The sequence below is a fragment of the Erithacus rubecula genome (genome assembly GCF_903797595.1).
Source record: "Erithacus rubecula genome assembly, chromosome: 4".
NCBI classification, from domain to species: Eukaryota; Metazoa; Chordata; class Aves; order Passeriformes; family Muscicapidae; genus Erithacus; species Erithacus rubecula.
Genome location: NC_136686.1, coordinates 55,259,457 through 55,278,078, shown reverse-complemented (window position 1 = coordinate 55,278,078; position 18,622 = coordinate 55,259,457). Strand labels below are relative to the sequence as shown.

Below are 18,622 nucleotides of genomic sequence, written 5' to 3'. Positions count from 1 at the left end.
TTGTTGGAGATTCCCAGAAATAAAACATTTCATGAGAGCTATTGGCAACTCAAATACTTTCCTCTAATTTAAATAATTAAATTAGTTTCTCTAATTCACACTAGACCAGCATGCACTTGAGAAGCAGCAAGGGCAGCTTTGCAGGTCATACCACACTACAGTGACTGTCCTTTTTAACAGCCCTGGTTATAGAATAGTCATGTCCATGAAAAACAAAGACAAACTGACCATGGTCAAGGGACTTGCTTTGCATTTTCCTGCTAAAAAGCTGCTGCCCAGGCAAGGGCTCTCCTCCTCAGCCTCAGCTCCCATGTCATCACTGCAATGATCCCCTCTCAGTACAACCCCAGAAAAGCCAAATGCCTACCAAGGGTGCAGAGCCAGAAAGGGGCTTTGCATGCTCAGCTTCATAAATATAATAATCCAGAGGCAGAAAGAAGTATCCTGGAGCTGGCTCGTTGCACTGGCGGCTCACGATGTTGGGCAGACACTGGCACTGACCGTCCTCCAGCGAGCACCTGCGGGAGGAGTTGGTAAGGGGAGGACATCAGCATGGCCCAGCTGGGTCCTCACAGCATGAGGACAGCTCAGACCCACCCTCATTCCACCTCTGCTTAATTTCCCCATTGCTGGATTACCTCCATTACTAAACTTTTCCCATCACTCATGTCCTCTGTTTCTGATGCTGGATTTATTCAACGCTACTTTTCCACGACTTCAGAGTCCACAACCTGCTTTGTCTTTGTCTGTTCCTTACCTGAAGTTCCATCCTTTTGTTTCCTGAGCATCTGTTACTGTCTATTCCCATATAATTTCTTGTATCTTTTTCTATAAGGATCACTATATCACAATTCTAAATAATCTGTCACCCACAATTATGGAGGCAGAATATGAGATCAGAAGGATCTTTGATGTGATATGGAATGTTTTCATATACTTGCACACCAAGGGATTTACCTGCTCACAAGGAGCTTCTCTACAGCATGGGACTCTGTGTGCTCCTCTGCCTGAAGTAACAGCAGTAGTGAAGACCCCTGCCCAACAGACTTCTGGAGGAGCCCAACTGAAACTAACCTTGCTTCTAAAATTATACATTTTAAATAGGAGCCAGAAAAAAAAAACCCTAGCATTTAAGGTAGATGTAGGAAGCTAAGTTAAAAATATCACCTCTAATTTACTTCTAATTTCTAATAATATTAGGGCCTCTGGTTCTCTCAAGGCATGTTTTATACTTTGTATTAAATACATCTTGGCTAAACCTGATTCAAGGTTGGTTTCAAAGGAAATAGGTAAATCCTATTACTATAAATAAATTTCAAAAATCTCCACCCAACTTTACACTGTTTGCATATGATGAAATTCCATCTACATTGTATTTTCATATCTGTACTGTAACAGTATTAACCTAACAAAAAAATTTAGCCTAAGGGTTTATAAAAATTAAAACCAAGAAAGAAATTGAAGAACTTTAACTTACAAGTTATTCTGGGATCCACCAATATCACAGTCACATGGAGAACAGCCATACAAGCTGTTGCCAAGACCCCAGTATCCTGCCTGGTATAAAAAGAAAGGTTCTTTCATAGCAAATATTTAAGTATGCAAAGCAAAACAAAACTCATTCTGCTGGATGAACAATACTCTGGAGAACTACTGTGCTTAGCCACGGGAGATTGCTTCTCTTACTGGATAGCAGGGGTGCTCAGCCACTGCAAGAGCCAGATATTTACCCACTTGCACAAGCAAATTGCTCTGCAACAGCAAAGATGGATCAAGGATGCAATTTTGCATTTCCTTTCCTTCCTGGGAGTGCTCCTCCCCCTGCAATTTGATTGCACAAATGTCCGAGAGCAGCGAAAGAGAAGCAGATGTGTCAATGCAAAATGGGAGCATACAGCTATAAAATTATTTTGAATTTTGACTAACTGTTTACTTTTCTGGCAATGAAAAGGTGTGAGGTGGGTGAGGAGACTTTCAAAACCACGTGTAGAAGCGAAACCAAAAATTGAGTACATACAAGGCATTTGTCACAGCGTTGCCCTGTGGTGAACCTCTGGCAGAGGCACTCTCCCGTGGCAGGATCACAGATGGAGAAGGGCAAACTGCCCAAGGGATGGCAGTTGCAGGCTGCAGGGACAGAAAAGTGCATTACTCTGCAGGCCCCAGTGATGGCAGAAGGATTGGCATTGACATTAGATGAGGCATCAGCATGACAGGCAGTCTCCATCCTCCACACAGACACTCTGCAGATGAATGTGCCCTGGCACCCTTCAGCCCTCAGACTGCCCTTGGAAATGGACAATTTCCTCGGTGAGTCCCTCTCTGGGGGGAGCAGAGGCACTGCCAAAGGCCTCTGCAGTGGTTTACCACACGCTGTGTGCTGGTCTGCACTGCAGTCCTTGTGTGTGAGCACCTGGTGTGGGTATAATGTGCTCACAAACCCACAGTACACCTGGGCAGGGATGGGATGTGTTTTCACCAAGCCCTTCTCAGAGGAATGCTTGGCTGGAAGTTCTTTTGGCAAGGCAGCAGTTCCTGCCATCTCAATACCCCTTTTCAATTAAGTTGCATATTTAATAACCCTTCTAAAAACAATAGCCTAATCTATTATATTATACTATGCATTCTAAAAGAGAATTTGTATTGTTTCAATCTAGGATGCTACGCCAGAAACCTTGACTATTGTTGACGTTAAATTACAGCAGGCAACTGGGTATTTTGTGACTCGAGTAGAGCATCAGTGTGCAGCTCTTACCACGCCTTAAAAACCAAAAGGAAAAGGAAAGGAGAGTGTAAGAGGAGGATTACGTACGCTGGCAGCCCAGGGGGTCGCTGCTGCTCAGCCCGTAGTAGTTGGCCCTGCAGCTGTCGCAGCGAGCGCCCTCCACGTTCTCCTTGCAGGGGCAGCGGCCGGCGACCGTGCCCAGCGCGGGGTCCGTGCGGCTCTCGCACACGGCCCCGGGCACCGTCCCCGCCGGGTCACAGCCGCACGCTACGGCCAAGGAGACACACGAAAAAAGCACACGGAGATGTAAGCATGAAAATGCAATTATAGAGCTGCTGGTAATCTGCCCTTGGCTCCTTAAGGACTTTTCATATCAACCAATTGCTACGGTCAAGTAACACTCAGGGCATTTTCTTCGTGCTATGTTAATAATGAATTCAGGTCATCTTGCACAAAAGCTTTCATCTCTGAAAGATTCTTTTTCTTGCATATGGCAGGTATCTAGCTAAAGTTACTTACTCCTCCCATCATTTTGGAGCCTCTTCTGTAATCACTGATGGTCACAGAAGCAACATCATTACTGCTATTCATATTTATATTGACCTTGTTCAAGAAAAATGATAGCTTTGCTGGGTCTCTAAGCTCTGTTTAGCAAGGAGTTGGAATAAGCAGCTCTTTTACAATGCTGGTTGGAGGCTGCTGTCACACAGCTACTTAGTAAGGCAGTTTGGATGTGATAGGTTCGGTAACATTTTTACAACCATGTGGACATTTAAGCATGGGGATGGCCATAGGGCTCAGAGCAAAGGGAACCAGAGCAGCCCTGTTTTGAGTCATTCTTACAGAAGTTAAAGAGGGAAGCTTACGGAGGCACGCCTGAGGGTCTGAGATGGCTCTGAGTGGATCCTGGTAAAAGGAAGGCTTGCACTCGTGGCAGTGCTGGCCGGTGGTGTTGTGCTGACAGTCCTCGCAGACGCCACCGCTGACCCCGCCGCTGGCCTGGTACACAGCCATGTCAAAGTGGCACCTGCTGGAGTGGCTGTTGCAGTTACAACCTGAAACCAAAACAACCAGTGGGGTATTTCACTCCATGTAAATACTGTGGTCTGGCCACATTGCTGTCTACACTTAACACAGGGTTACTGTTTGCTTGTATGATTTCGGTGCCCAGCAAGATTATTCCCAGTCCTTGTGTGTTACAATTGGGGGAAAAAATTGGAGTCTTCAGACAGAACTTTATCCTAAACTTGGAAATGCAGGTGAGTGTGCCTGATATGCAGTGGGGAACAGTTCTCTGCTGAAGAAATCTCTAGCTGAGTATTTGTTATGGATCCTAATATATTATTCTTGTGTATACTATATTACTCATCATTGTGGAAATAAATAATGTAGTCTTGCCTAAATTCTTTCACTCACATGAAAACTACTGTGCAAACCAGTGAATGATTCTTTTTGCATTAGCTGCTTTTCACCTCTTTATTGTTTCCTTTCTCTGTATGAAGAACATGAAACAGCTCTTCCTCACCTACGAATGCAGAAATCTGTTTTTCTGAATGAGGCATGAAAAAGTCTCCCTCCCAGAAATCTGGCCATCCCATTATGGCTTGGACTAGGATTATGCCACACCCACTCCTGGCTATTAAAAAGGAAAATATCATGTTTGAGTTACGTTTGCAAGCATTATCTCTTGTCCCTTCAGCTGGCCTCCAGGGAGCATCATTGTAGAAATCTTTACATCTTTCACAAGACAAACCTTCAGTGTTATGGTGGCAGATACATCTCCCATGGACCTGTAACGTGGTGAGAACAGAGGAGATAAGGTTGGGGAGGGGAGAGGGAGAGGAGAGATATTTGCTTAAGGTATGTCAGCAAGATCAGGAAAATTTGAAGCTCTTTGGCTCCCTCAACTGACATAATTTTCAATTATTTGAGTAAAAGGTCTGTATAATACCTGAAAATATAAACAAATAGTTTTAAAGCCACTGAGCAACATTTAGAAAATGACTTATAGATATATCAAATGAGACTTCAACATTTTTTATTATCTCTCTCTCTCCCTATATATCTTCATATTGAGATACATATTTTCCAGGAGAAAAAACTCTTGTTCCCAGAGGGAAAGAACTTGCAATCACATTCCTGGGATTTTTAATAATCCATTTTTCATGGGCTAGCTTTGCATTATCAATAATCCTTTGTGCCAATGCCTCCTCTCCTGCTGCAGAGCCTCCAGGCCCAGCTGGAGTGTGGAATGCACCCAACAAGTGGCCATTCAAGTCTGCACACACCATAGACTACTTACTGCATTACATTTGCACCATTACAGCTCTGGAATTTTGCTGCTATTATCAACAGGTCTTGTCCCAGTTGCTTTTTAAACACCACAGTAGTGCCAATAAAGACAGCTTCTGTGCATTCCAACCCAGGGTTTTAAAGGAAGAGCCTGCATTGAAGCATTTAACAACTAGCAGTTGCAAATGGTCAATCCAAAGATTATCAGAGATCTTCCTTCTGCTCCCTCCCTCCATCCCCTCCTTCTCACCAAATACCAATGGAGACTCCCCCTTTTGGAGCCTGCATGAAGGACGCACCATCCCAGCCTGATGGAAAACATCTCCCCGTAAGTTCTGCAGGGAATCACACTGGCTGGCATGGCCATTGCAAAAGCAGCTGCCCCGCACAACCAGCTCATAGATGGCATAGTAGTACTTCTCAAGGGGATCACTGTGCCTCCTCCCAAGCAGAGCATCTCCAAGGGTGTGGAGTTTAGTAAAATTGATCCTTAGGTTAGTCAATGTAATGAGATCTGGAAGGAAAGAAGAGAGATCATGAGCCTGAGTTCAGTCTAAAATGAACAGTATGAAATCTTCAGCTTGAATCAGTCACCCAAGAATTTTCCCATAGTGAAGAAATAATGGAAATGATCCACTATTGGCCAAGACCAGTAATGCCTACTGTGGCTGGGCAGGGACCCACTCCAGGCACACAGCTGCATAAGTGTTAGCATCCTTGGTATGGCTCTGCATTTTCCCAGCACTGTCTTCATGGGTTCATGTGTACCTTTGGGACTGCTCTCAAAAAGCAATGTAGATTGGGCCTGAATCCAGAGGGAAAGACAGTTTAGCTTCATGGATGTGCTCTGCAGAGCTTTGCTGTTCATTAGAGAATAAGACTGGCCCATCTCACTTATTAATACGTCTCCCTAAGATCTTTAGGTACCTAATTTTCAACATAATTGGCTTACACCAGCTGAGCTCTTGACCCTTTCAGTATACAAAACAAACAATACCAGCAAACTGTCTCTGGACAAAATATGTGGTGTCCATACCTTGGATATATGGCACATATGGATTTTCTATTTCAAAGCTGGGATCCAAAGCTTTTAAAACAACCTGCAAAACAAATCAATAAAGCTCTAGAGATGGGATGAGCAGCCACTAAAGGGATCAAAGGACAGGCCTCTGCTTTTAGCAGACACAGACCAGAGACCTTCAGTTCCACAAATTATTTGAACTCATACAGACAGACACTTGATAGTACCTCGCCTTCAGTGGAGGGCTCGATGTCTGAATATCTTGAATCACAAAACACATCTCCAACACTTTTTGCTGGACCAGAAGAGATGTTGGGAAAAGAAGCTGCACAATCATGTGCAAAATATCTAAACACTTTCCAGGTCTGACCAAAATCGGTAGAGCGCTCAACCAGCATTGCTGCAGGCCGAAATGTCTGTAAGAAACATTTCAAGAATTCTCTAAGCAGGCATTAATAAGACACCTCAGGGGTTGTTATACTGATACTCCTCTTTGGAAGATGCTAAAACTTTGTATTTGAGAGCTTATAGGCTTTTTACAGGTACTGTGATGGTTACAGGGGTCTCTGAAAAAGCTCATTAGAACATCTCTCTAGCAAAAGGGAAAGATAACATTTCATATAGATATGTGATTACTTTATATAAGGAAGTTTACCCTAATGATAAAGGAATTTTTTACAAAAAAATCTGCAGTAATCTGGATCATAATAGATACGCATGAACTGAATTAAATTGAAAGAGCAGCTGCAGTTCAGATATGTCCTACATTGTCAGAGCTTATTTTGCAAAGTATTTTTTTCAGTTTTATTTCTTAGACTTATAGAAAATAGGACCAGAAGGCACACGAATAGGAAGCTATCCTCCACCCCTAAGGCAGGATCAACTATAATTTAACCATACTTGACAGGTGTTTATCTAACCTGTTCTTACAAATCTCTAAAGATGGAGCTTTCATTGTCTCTCTAAGCAATTTATTCCTGTGGTTAAGTAATTAGTGTATAATATTACATAAAAGCTCTGGTAAAAAAGGTACCTTAAAGGTCAGGATAAGATGGCTGAATTGGAATAAAGTTTCTAGGTCCAATCTAATGCTGACATGGTCAATGCCTGAAAAGAGAATGAAAATGAAGTGCATAATGTGTACATTGAAGGGCTTGCTGAGACAGTTTTCCCTTGGGGGATTTAAAGATGCCTTTTCCAGCAGAGCAGGTAGACCCTTTAGGGCATCCCCTGTGCACAAACCCACGCAGCTGGTCTCTTCTCCCTGGAGCAATATGGTGTGCTGCCTTCCTGGCCCTGTCACCAGCAATACTGCATGTCACCCAGACTGCAGGAGGTGGCTGAAGGCCCTGCTCACATAATTCAGACTGGAAAAGATGGTCGTGGTAGTGTTCTGGGTTTGTGTGTTTCTATATCCAGTTGGGTTTATTTTATTAAATAGACTCAAATAATTTACTTATTGCTAAGAAAGAGAACTAATAAAATGAGATGTTTTCTTCACACTAAACAGAACTGTTAAACTCTTCTATACTTCTAGATGTAAAATTTGTCATGAGCAGAGCTACTGCACCAGGCATCTCCCAAAACTGCAACAAATATGGAAAAAAACTCCAGAAGTCACACATTCTCTGTAGAGAGTTCCAGTAGCTCAGCTGATATCCCCACTGTTCATGACTGCATGCACCATCTCAGGACTCCTGCTGACCAGGCTGTGAATGAGACCTCATCCCAGGAGAAAGATAGGGAGAACAAGGAAAGCTCCTCTCACAGTTGGCCCACAGCTTTATTGGCAGTGGTGTCCAAAGCTGGTGACAGATTCTTGCTAAACTCCCTGAAAAAACAAGGCTTATGGATTTTCAGTTGGATACTCAAAATACAGGTAACATATTATTTTATTTTTCTATGCCTTGATCTCCAAACAGTCAAATGTTTTTCACATAATCGCTGTATGTCAAATAAGACAAAGAAAATGTTATTCCTCCTAGCATGTCTTCCCAGAGAAGCTGTAAAGATACTATCTTCATCAATTCTGGGATTGCAGAGGACACCAAGCCTAGTGGTGCTGTCAACACCTATGAAGGACCAGTGACCATTCAGAGGGACCTGGAAAAGCTTGAGAGGTGGGCCATGGGACTCTGATGAGATTTGCCAAGGCCAAGTGCAAGGTGCTGCACCTGGGTTAGGACAACCCCCAGTATCAATACAACCTGGGGTGGGGTATGGATGGATCCAGAACAACCCTGCAGAAAAGGAACTTGGGAGTATCAGAATATGGGAACTGATAGCCAGACTTTATTTTTTTCCTAATATATTAGTGGTTTAAAAATATTTTTTTTAAAATGGATATTTCAATTTTGCACACTGTCTTTACATCATACCTGTAGGCAAATGTATATTTTGCCCCAAATGAAAATTCTCTGACAGGGCAGATATCCTGTGAAAAATATACGACTTTCAGATATAACCCAGCATTGCCACAGGTCCTCTGGGCAAACTGCTGAGTTTGAAACCTGTCCATAGAAAAACAGACTTTCTGAAATCTTATCTTGCTACACACAAATGGGTTTAAATCATTCAGTATTACCTAATCAAAGAACAGATACAGTTTTTTTAATCTCTTCACAAGGCAACTTTGTGAAAACAAACTACACAAAGAAATTGCACAGTAACATTTTGCAGTAGAATTTTCTCTAAGAAACTTACCATTTTCTGACTGCCACCACTTCTTTTTCCTTTCAGGCTCAAATGTTGTGATAACATTTTCAACCATGTGACTGTTGTGGTGGGTATAGGGATTATATGGGTATCTGGAATCACAGAGAAAGCACTTCTCTTCAGCCTAGAAAACAAAATGAGCAGAATAAAAGCTTAATTTGGATTCTTTACTAAAAATTAGGTGGATGCACAAATATTTATGCCATTATAAGGCTTGAACACATCCTGTTGCTTTGGATGCCTGTGCTTTTAATCACTCAGGCTTTTCATATACAAGCCAAGAGAAAACCATATGCAGAGAGCATGCACATAGTAAGTGTTGGTCACGGTTTTCCCCAGGTACTTTATAAAAATTACACTTTTCCAGTTGTGGAGAAGGGATCTCAGTAAAACCAGGTACAAGGTAAGTAGCTGGTTTGGGATTATATCATCACCCTGACAGCTGTCAGGGTTTTGAAGCATAAGGGAACTGGGAAAGCTTAAAATCAAAGCAAAGGAGGAAAATCAGGATATCAATAGGATACAAGGGTCTTGTTTGAATATGTTACAAGCAGAAGATGAAGGTAGTAATGATTAATCAGTACCTTAGTTCTGAATTAGAGGCTTTGAGAGTGAGGGCACAGAACTCCTGTTTAAGGTGATAAGATGGGAATTGAGAAGACCAAGAAGTGACATGCTAGGCTGGGAGATGGCCTGTGCTGAGCCATGTGGAGGGCCTGAGCAGCCACCACAGCCAGTAGAGTCCCAGGGAAGTGTCCAGCAGGGTGGGCAGGGGTGGATGCACTGCACAGACTGACTCCGGGAGATTTGGGCAGAGCCAAAGTGTGAGGATGTGGGAATAAGCCACAGCAGAAGGTGATGCCCAAGCTGTGTACCTGGCTGGTGGGGACAGTGGCAGGAAGAAGAGGGGATGACACAGCACCCTCAAGGGAGCTGAAGGAGGTGGTGTCAGTTCAGTGCCCATAGCTGGAACGCTGGATATGACCCAGAAGGGAATGGGAGGAAAGGCAATCCACTTTGCACACTCAGAATCCACAGAGAAGAATTGGGAATGGTTTTAATATCTTTACATTATGACATCACCTGGGAATTATTTGCATTTAAATAAATGAAGATATATAGATTTATAGTTATGGTTTAATTCATGTCTTTTAAACACGGTGATTATGTATTATATTCAGTCATTCTATACTACACTTGACAAATGTATAAATGCCCATTTTAGAAGATGAGAGAGAAATAAAAAAATACTCTGTCAACTCATTTCACAAAGCTCTGGTAAGGAGAGCTCAGATTGTCAAAGCAGGAAGGACCATGCACAGACTCTGTTTTATATAGATAGGCATCATGACACTGAGATAATTAATGTTTAAGGTTGCTCCATAAAAATCTGCTCCGAAGGACAAGCATGTGCATGTCCATGTCTGGCAAATCAGATTTACCTTGGAATTGTGTAGTTTTATACTTTCCTCAACACTGAGTACCCTGTCTTTTTCTTTCAAAACATGTGAAAGTAGCAAACCAAATCATTGAGCTAAAACCCATTTAACCCACATTTTAAAAACAATAAGACATATTAAAGACTAAAAATTATTTGTAGGGCTGCTTTCTGAACACAAAGCAGTTAAATTCTATTTTTTTCTCCCATCTGAATCCCAGCTAAATCCTGGCTCTTAGTAGCTTGTCTCATTGACTAACACCCATTTTCATGGATAAGGTTGGCTCTTAGGAAGCTCTTATGACACAGGTCATTCAGGAGGGGAACTGGGAGAGGAGGAACTTTGTTTTACAAGATGCAAAACTTCCTGATCTGCCTCCGGCAAAGAATTCAAAAGGTGATGGTGAGAAAGCAAATTGAAAGTGAAGTGGGACTCTGATGGACTGTAGGTGACAATACTTTTAAGGCAAGCTGATGGAACAGAACACATTGCCAGAGCATCTCTCTCTCAAGCTCTGCAAAGCAGCAGTTTGTAGCTTTCACCCTCTTTAGGAGGCAGCCACCAGGGGTCAAGATATGTTGAAGCAGCATTAAATCACAGGGCTTATTGTGGAACAGCTGCTCCTTTTCATGAGTCTGTATTTACATAATTCAAAGGATAAGTACAGGCAAGTGAAAATATTAATTTTTATTGCTTTTTCATCTCCTCCTAAAAAGGAAGAATAAAAGGAAATCACCCAGCTTTAGGGCCAGAAAGATGATTCAGGCTATTTCAGCAAAGGAAAGAGATTTACATTTTGCAGAAAAATGTGGATACAATGTGCAGCTTGGAGCAGTGCTTGGTTCCACATCCATCATTTACTCTGCGAATGTGTCACAACATTAGGCTAGAAGGTCAGACTGTAATTATTGTTATTTGCTTATAAATTAAGCTGTATTTTAACTTCTTCTTCACCCTAGGCCATACTTAGTGACAATATTTCTATTTGTGACAATTTATTTGTTCAGTGGGGCCAAGTCCTGCAGTATGTACAGCAGGGCAATCCTCATTTCAGCACACCTTCCATATACCCAGTGGTTCCCCCTCCCACTGCAGCCAGGGAGTGAAAGGCATCCCTCCAGTCAGCCATATTTTGGATCTGCTGACCCACCCACATGGCCAAAGCCTGGACCACAGCATTAGTTCTTCCCTTTTCAGAGGCAGCTTTCTGCTTTCAGCAACACCTGCCTCATTTCAGATCAAGAGAGAGGTGAGTGTATGGTGTGAATCTCTTAACAGGCTGCCTCAGGTCTCAATACCATATGGACACATCCTCTGGAGAAGGTCCTGCAGCCTGCCCCACTGCCCCTGAGCTCATGCACACAGACCATGGGCTTCACCTCTGGGGCCTGAGTGGGAACAGGACTTGCAGAGCAAAGCTCCTTCAGGAACCCCTGTGCATCTCAGGGGTGTTTCTCCCCCTTGAGAAGACACACATCACTGTGGAGGCGGTTTGCTGCCAAACCCTCCATATGTGCTGCAGAGATTTCACCAGACTTAGTGTCACACTGTCTGATAATTATTCAGATAACTCCCACAGGAACTTCCTAGTCTGGGCAAATTCCCTACACAGATGAGAAGATGGTTAGTAGGAAGAGTGAGAACATGGTTAGCAAGAAGAGCTCAGTTTATTAAAAAAGAAAGATCAAACCAACCTCCAGGTAGCCTATAATGCAGTACTTCTGAGGGCTGTTCATCCCACAGGTTGACGAGGCTGTCAGCTGCTTGCTGCGGCCCTGGAGAAGGTCCCCAAGGGCTGGGTGGCAGGACCCAGCACCACAGTCATGCTGTGCATGCTGGGGTCTCACCAGCACTGAGCAGAAAAGATCAAAGAAAGATTAAATTGGTTTGTATACATAACAGTATTCTCCAGATAAAATCAGTTAAATCCCAACACAAGCAGAAAACTCAATTATCCTTTGCCTGTACCCCTTTTGTCCTTAGTTAAGAGTCTTTTAAAGAACTTCAGTAATGAATGCACCTGCTACAAAATAATCATTAAAAATATAGCTAGCATATTGCAAGTCTATGCTTAAACTTATTTTTTCAGTACATTACTTTTGACTAAATATGCCAATCTGCCATGAGCAATAATTTATTATGCTTCCCTCCTTGACATTTCCATTGCCAGCAATCCTGCATAAAAACAGTGAGCATTTCAATTGACTCTGTGAACAGAGACAAGTTTGAATTAATTCAACTTATTTCTGTTGACTTCCGAGTTATAATTGTGGAAATGATTGACATCAGGGATCCCTCCAATTTTCTTTTAATTTGCAATGAATCCCTAGTCCAGTGTCAGAACCCTCTCAGACCCCATGGAGCGGTCATAAATAAATAAAAAGAGTAATTCTGAATTCTCTGAATAATTGCAGAACTTCTTGCTTGTTTTGCCTGAAAACAGCTTTCAATATCTTCCCCATAATATTAAGACACCCCTTACAGGGCTTTTCCTTTTAAACAAGTTCTGTCCTGAAAATCTGAAAAGGAATGGGTACCTTGGAGGCTATATCCATTCAGCTTTACTTGGCTCAACTTGTTAGAAAAGGTACAGTTCAAAAAAATCCCAACAACTGACACTTGAAGATCCCACAGAACACTAGAAATACAACTACAAAAGTAAAAATATAGCATTTTATAGATAGATTCAGTTTATGGCTCAGACAATAATTCAGATGATGAGTGACACTTGACTCTTAAAATGTAAAGAAATGCCTATGTTTAGTTAATCTCCTCTTTTTAGTCATACAAATCCATGCTCATTATTCATTAGAAGATGTTGATTGCCCCTTTCAGGACCTGAATCAGACTCAATTACAACATGTATGTTTTTTTTGTACTTAAGGTTTCATATCACTTGTAGGTCCCTCACTGGCAGGAGGGTGAGGGATAAGGATTCACTGTCACGTGTTTTTCAATAGCATTGTCTTAAAAGAAGCATTTTAACAAAATCTTGGAAAGGTGTGTAAATCATATGATGCTATTTCAAAATTGCCCTGAGTCACTGTAGCAGCTGTACTTACTGAGATGTAACAGGATGGCCAGCCCCAGCCTCATGCCTCCCCATCAAACTCTGACTGGTACTGCTGCAAGAGAAAAATTAATCCATCACTTGGTGCTATCTCTCACCAGGGCACACAGGTGTATCCAGAACCAGTCTTTAGTAAAGTGACAGAGATGTAATAAAAATATAAACCCTAAAATGAAACCCTGGCTTTGATTTAGTTGTAGAAAAACAAAAACAAACAAAAAAAAAAAAAACCCCACAAAAAACAAAAAACCACCTCATTATGAAAATTTCAGCACTGAAACTAGGATGAAAGCAGAAGAACACTTCACAAAGGCTTTTAGAGAAGACTGCAAAAACATATTCACACAGTGTAAAATATAACCAGAATACTATCAGCTAAAATACTGCAGTATTTAAAAAAAAACCAAACAAAAAACCCCTTAATTCTAAGTGGATCAAGCTCTTTCTCTGGAGGTTCTTGTTTGTTTTCATTAACTTAAAACATAGTCAGATGCCCTAATGAAGATGCCACTGAGAAATGTCTGATGTCAGGTGCTATATTTTTTGTCAGAGACCTGATATAAGTGCATCTTAAGGTTTAGGGAAGAAAACCATATAATGTCAGCATCAATGCAAAAAACTTGCACAGGGGAAACTCAGCACGAGTCCAAGAGAGGTTGATTGTGGCATCCTTCCCCTTCCTATCTACCTGAAGGAAAGTGAGATTTGCCAATACAAAACTTCTGTTGGAGAAGCAAAAGGCAGACATGTGTATAAAAGACAATCCAGCATCCTGCCACCAAGCAGAACTCCCAAACCAAAACTGTCTTTGCATCTTCCACCTCGTTCTTCACCTGTAGGAACCACTGAGGCTGGTATGCTCTGTAACAGTTCTGGCTGCTGGGGCATCCCTGTATGAGCCTGCCCCAAGCACCACATCCCAGCTGTGTACTTGTTCCTCACCTTCACACAGCCATAACTGTTCTGAGTGAGCTTAAATGAGATACATCCCCAGAGTGGTGGGAACATGAACAAAAGCACTTCAGATGTTACAGGCTCCATGTGGGCTTGGTGCACCCAGCTTTATACAGCACATGACCAAACAGCTGTACCTAGATGAGTAGTTCAGCAGCCACAGGTAGGGAAAGCTAGCAAGGGCCACCAGGCTTTCAAGCTGCTGCAGCTATTCTCACCTGCCACAACCACAGAGCCTGGCATGTGACAGGGAGATGATGCTGGTGAGCATCCATGCAGCTGTGCCTGGCTCCCTGGCTACAGGGAGACCTGGCCATAGAGCCACAGTCTGAGGCAAAATTGAGAAAATATTTTCCTCCTGTGCTATAGTAATTATGTTGAGAGAGATTGGACTGGCATCAGCACCAGTCCTTTATTAGAAAGCTTTTCACACCTTCTTTCAGTGTACTTCATTCCAAGAGCTCTGACTCCTTCCCTCATAGGCAGCTTCACACAGCTCTGACTCTTTCTCTCCTCTCTGCATAACTGACTAAACCCCAACCCTTTCCCAGCTGCCTTACCCTGACTGTGCCTCACACAGCATCTTCTTACCTTATCTGTCCCTTGCATGGCCATGTGTCCCTTACCTCCTCACAGCACAGCCAGCAGACTCCATTCCAAACTGCAGCAGACTCTCAGTCTCAAACTCTAACTCAAACTGTGATTGTAACTAGTGGCTGGCTAACCCACTCTTTTATAACACCCAAACTCACTGGGCAGTCACAGATGTTTCCACTCCTCAATAATCAGTACAGCTGTAAGGAGAGATTGCCTTCTGTACTAGCCTTTCAACCTATCTTCTGTGCTGGACTTTAAATCTTATACTCTGTCAGAATAATGGACAGATTTAGAGATGATTTAAGCTGCAACCACTGCAACAGCACTGTAGTGAAACACAGGTGGCCATGGTGAGTGATCTTGGCAGGTACACATCCAATTCCTACCCTAACACTGTGACATGTAATACCACTGATTCTCTCTAAACCTGACTCCTCTTAATGGAGAAACAAGGACTAGGAAAACCCAAACATACTTTGGTTCCATGCTTAAAGGAAAATTAAATACTGAAGAGGTCTTACCTGGGTTCCAGGCAGCTAAGTGTTGCAGCTGGGAATGAACAGAGCTGAGTGAGGGAAGCAAGCAAAGGCATACCTGTGCACTTCAGATGGAGAAGACAGCATGTCCCCCGAGGCACCAAGGTGTAGGTGAGAATGAGACCCAGCCTGCAACCTGTCAAAAGCTTGATTTGTGAACTCCTTCTGCTTCTGGCATCAGCAAATATATTCACTGAAAGACAATTGTGACAGGTTGAGTTCATGGCAGAAAAAGTTCATGCAACTAAAAACAGAAGGCTGAGATTATTAAAGTGCTGGAAAACAACGCCTTGTCTGTTGTTTAATTAAACATCTGTTCAGTTGGTCTGGTTTAAAACCAAACATCAAAGTCTTTATAACTAGTTAACATCAGAAGTCCAGTGGCTCTGGATTATTTGAGCATGGATAAAAAAAGGATAAATCCTCACAGCAAGAGTGTGAATGGTCTGGAGGGCTGTTTGGGGCTCTGAGGTGACTGTAAACATGCCTGCCAGACAGCTGGGATTGCACTTGTGTGGACAGCTAAATCTGAAGTAGTTCAAACTCTGGATCATCAGTGCGAGCACTAGGTTTTTTTCTATTTAAAACTGAAGACAACATGACAACTTGAGTCGTGGCTTTGAATTTCAGCACAAGTTTTGCCTGTAACTGTCCCCAGCAGCACAGGGGAGGGATTGATGCATGGGGTACAGCACAGTCATGGGCAACACGGTGATAGAGCAGCTCTGAAATAGTGTTCAACAGCACTGTTCTCAGCACAGAACTGGCCACTGTTTTCTGGTGCCTTTGTTGAAACCTATGGCACTGTGATTCCAGTTTTCACAATGGCAGATTGCCTTGATACACAATTTTAGAGGTGACATACTTGTTATCAGTCCTCCTCTGGCCATTTATAAGGCTTAATTCATGATAGTCCGTCAATTATCATCACACATCCTTAAACAGAAGATTTTCTATATGAACAAAATGTATTTTATAAATAAATCACTGCCTTTTCTTTTGGTTGTTCATATTCTTTCAGAAAAAAAAAAAAGAAAGGTGTGTTCCTTAATCCTATTGCAATGCTCAATACTAAATGTCCTCTGCCATTATTATGATTATTAACTCTAGCAGAAATAATTCTTATACTTAATTTCTTTAAAATTATTTTCCTCAAATGCATGTGGAAATTACTTGGGAGAGACTTTTTTCAGGCTGATTTAATCTGCATTTGGTTTGCATTCATGCACGATTAATTATTGTACAGATGGTTTATACTTAGTGGGTTTTGGTATTAGGAAAAAGACTAAATGATATATTAAGATATTAATTTTACTTTTTAAGTGCAATCAGTATGTCAAATGTTGCCTGAAAGAGGCATATATAACTGAAGAAAGTATTATTACTATGAGGCTACTAAATTATAAAATGGTTGACATTTTATTACCATATTTCATAGGGAATTCAGAATTTGTTACAGAGAAGTTATGTGAAAAGTAAGTATCGAGGAAGATTTATTTGCAGAATATAGCCAGTCCTCTGCTCTGATTTATGTAGGACCCCAAGCAAGAAGAAGGTTTTAAACTGCTTGAGGCAGGGATTAAGAAACTTCTTTCTTGCTTCTTTAATCTCTGCAATGGTAAAGGATCTGGATTTATAATGCATCACTCGTCCCAGGCTGGCTGGAGGGTAGATAGCACTAGTGTGTGATTTTTCAAGTCATCACAGGTCTGAGGGCTGTCATTGCTTAGGCCCAGGGCATATCCTCAGTACACACAAAGGATGGGAATTGCTAGCACTGCAGCATATATTCCCTTCACAGACACCAACCACCAGTGGGGAAGGGGCAGGAGTAGACCCACCACTTTAAATTTTCAATTCATTTTCCAAAAAATAAAATTATTTGCGCCTAGGATTATTCTTGCTGTGTGAAAAGTAAGTATTTAGTCTAAACAAATCATTTGGGCTTCCTTCATATCAATGGGGAAAGACAGGGAACCCTACAGAGTTCATTCTACCACTTTCTTTAGACACCTTAAAGGGATAAATCCCCTTTTGGAGGTATCTGCTGTTTTTCTTTGGTTTTGGAGAGCTCAGCTCCTTAGTTTAGGACAGATGCCTGTATTTTAAGCAACTAAAATGTACTCAATGAATTCTATCCATGCCAAATCTAATGGCCTGAAAACCAAAATTATCTTCTTACATTCTCTCTCCCCTCTTTTATTTCTGCCCTCATTTCTTCAAGACTATCTTATGCCTAAAGTATAATTTCTCAAAGACAAAGACTGAGATTTTTGTCCTTTTTACGTATTGGGAGAATGTAGCACTGCATAATAAAACCAGAATGAATTGTAAGTTTACAATCAGGTAAGAAAAGGGGATTTTTTTTTTTTTTTAATAAATCTGATCAGGAGAGAGTAAAGTACAGCAGAGGGATAGGGTACAGAACTCAGATGTGACAGGAGAGAATGGGTACCCTACCCCTCAGCCCCCTCACCTCCACATCCCACTGGCTGGCTGCTCCTCCATGTTATGCACCCTGGAGGAAACAGCTACTTTTAAACTTGTATTTAATAAATGTTTTTAAAGAGCTCTTACAGAATTCAAGAGGATGTCAAGTCTATTTGTAATTTATGAGAAGTTTCTTCTTTTTCTTATAGTCATAGCACCCCACAGTGCCCTTCAACTTCAGCATGCAAGTTTGAAGTCTGATTTTTCCACCACAAACAAGAACTGCAGCTTCAATTCGAATCTTATTTCCCTGGCAGGCACAGCGTTTATAGTAGTAATCAACACTAAAGACTGTCCTGGTTTCTGGCAGGACAGGTTAATTTTTTTCAGTAGCTGGGGGAGGACCCTGATACTATTCAACACCAGCTCAGGTCGTTGGCAGGGGCAGGAGGTGACAATTCTCCTTCCTTCAGTGGAGTAAACATGGCAAGGGGAATCCCTCCAGCATTGTTAATTTGTCAAGGGACCCGTGGGGAGCATTTTGCAGCTGAATCACTCCCTCTTTTGTACACCTCTGTTGTTAATATTGTTGTTCTTACTGCTGGTTTTCTTATCTCATTGCTGTTTCCAGTAAATTGTTCTTATCTCAACCTGTGTGCCTTGCCTATTGTGCCTCCAGTTGGAGGGGTGGGGAGAGGGGAAGCAGCAGGTTTTAGCAGGAGTACTAAACTGGAGAATAACATTCCTAAAGCACAACAACAACAAAAAGACAGTGTATTTTAAAATACCATATATTCAAGATAAAATGTTTCACGTTATTTCCTAAGGTACTGACATTTCCCT

General features: G+C 41.9%; 1 protein-coding gene across 1 annotated transcript in view; it reads right to left on the bottom strand.

Moving 5' to 3' along the window:
* Window positions 1-13,298, bottom strand: part of LAMB4 (laminin subunit beta 4) — a gene marked incomplete at its 5' end in the record, with an annotated part of 39,354 nt that extends 26,056 nt beyond the window's left edge. The window contains 14 exon segments of the mRNA XM_079304605.1: window positions 368-518; window positions 1,478-1,557; window positions 2,018-2,127; window positions 2,813-2,992; window positions 3,592-3,780; window positions 4,395-4,515; window positions 5,317-5,531; window positions 6,054-6,117; window positions 6,266-6,454; window positions 7,072-7,145; window positions 8,742-8,877; window positions 11,887-12,044; window positions 13,255-13,279; window positions 13,281-13,298. Of these exon segments, the coding sequence (XP_079160731.1) occupies window positions 368-518; window positions 1,478-1,557; window positions 2,018-2,127; window positions 2,813-2,992; window positions 3,592-3,780; window positions 4,395-4,515; window positions 5,317-5,531; window positions 6,054-6,117; window positions 6,266-6,454; window positions 7,072-7,145; window positions 8,742-8,877; window positions 11,887-12,044; window positions 13,255-13,279; window positions 13,281-13,298 (1,710 nt within the window).
* Window positions 13,299-18,622: the final 5,324 nt, after the last annotated feature.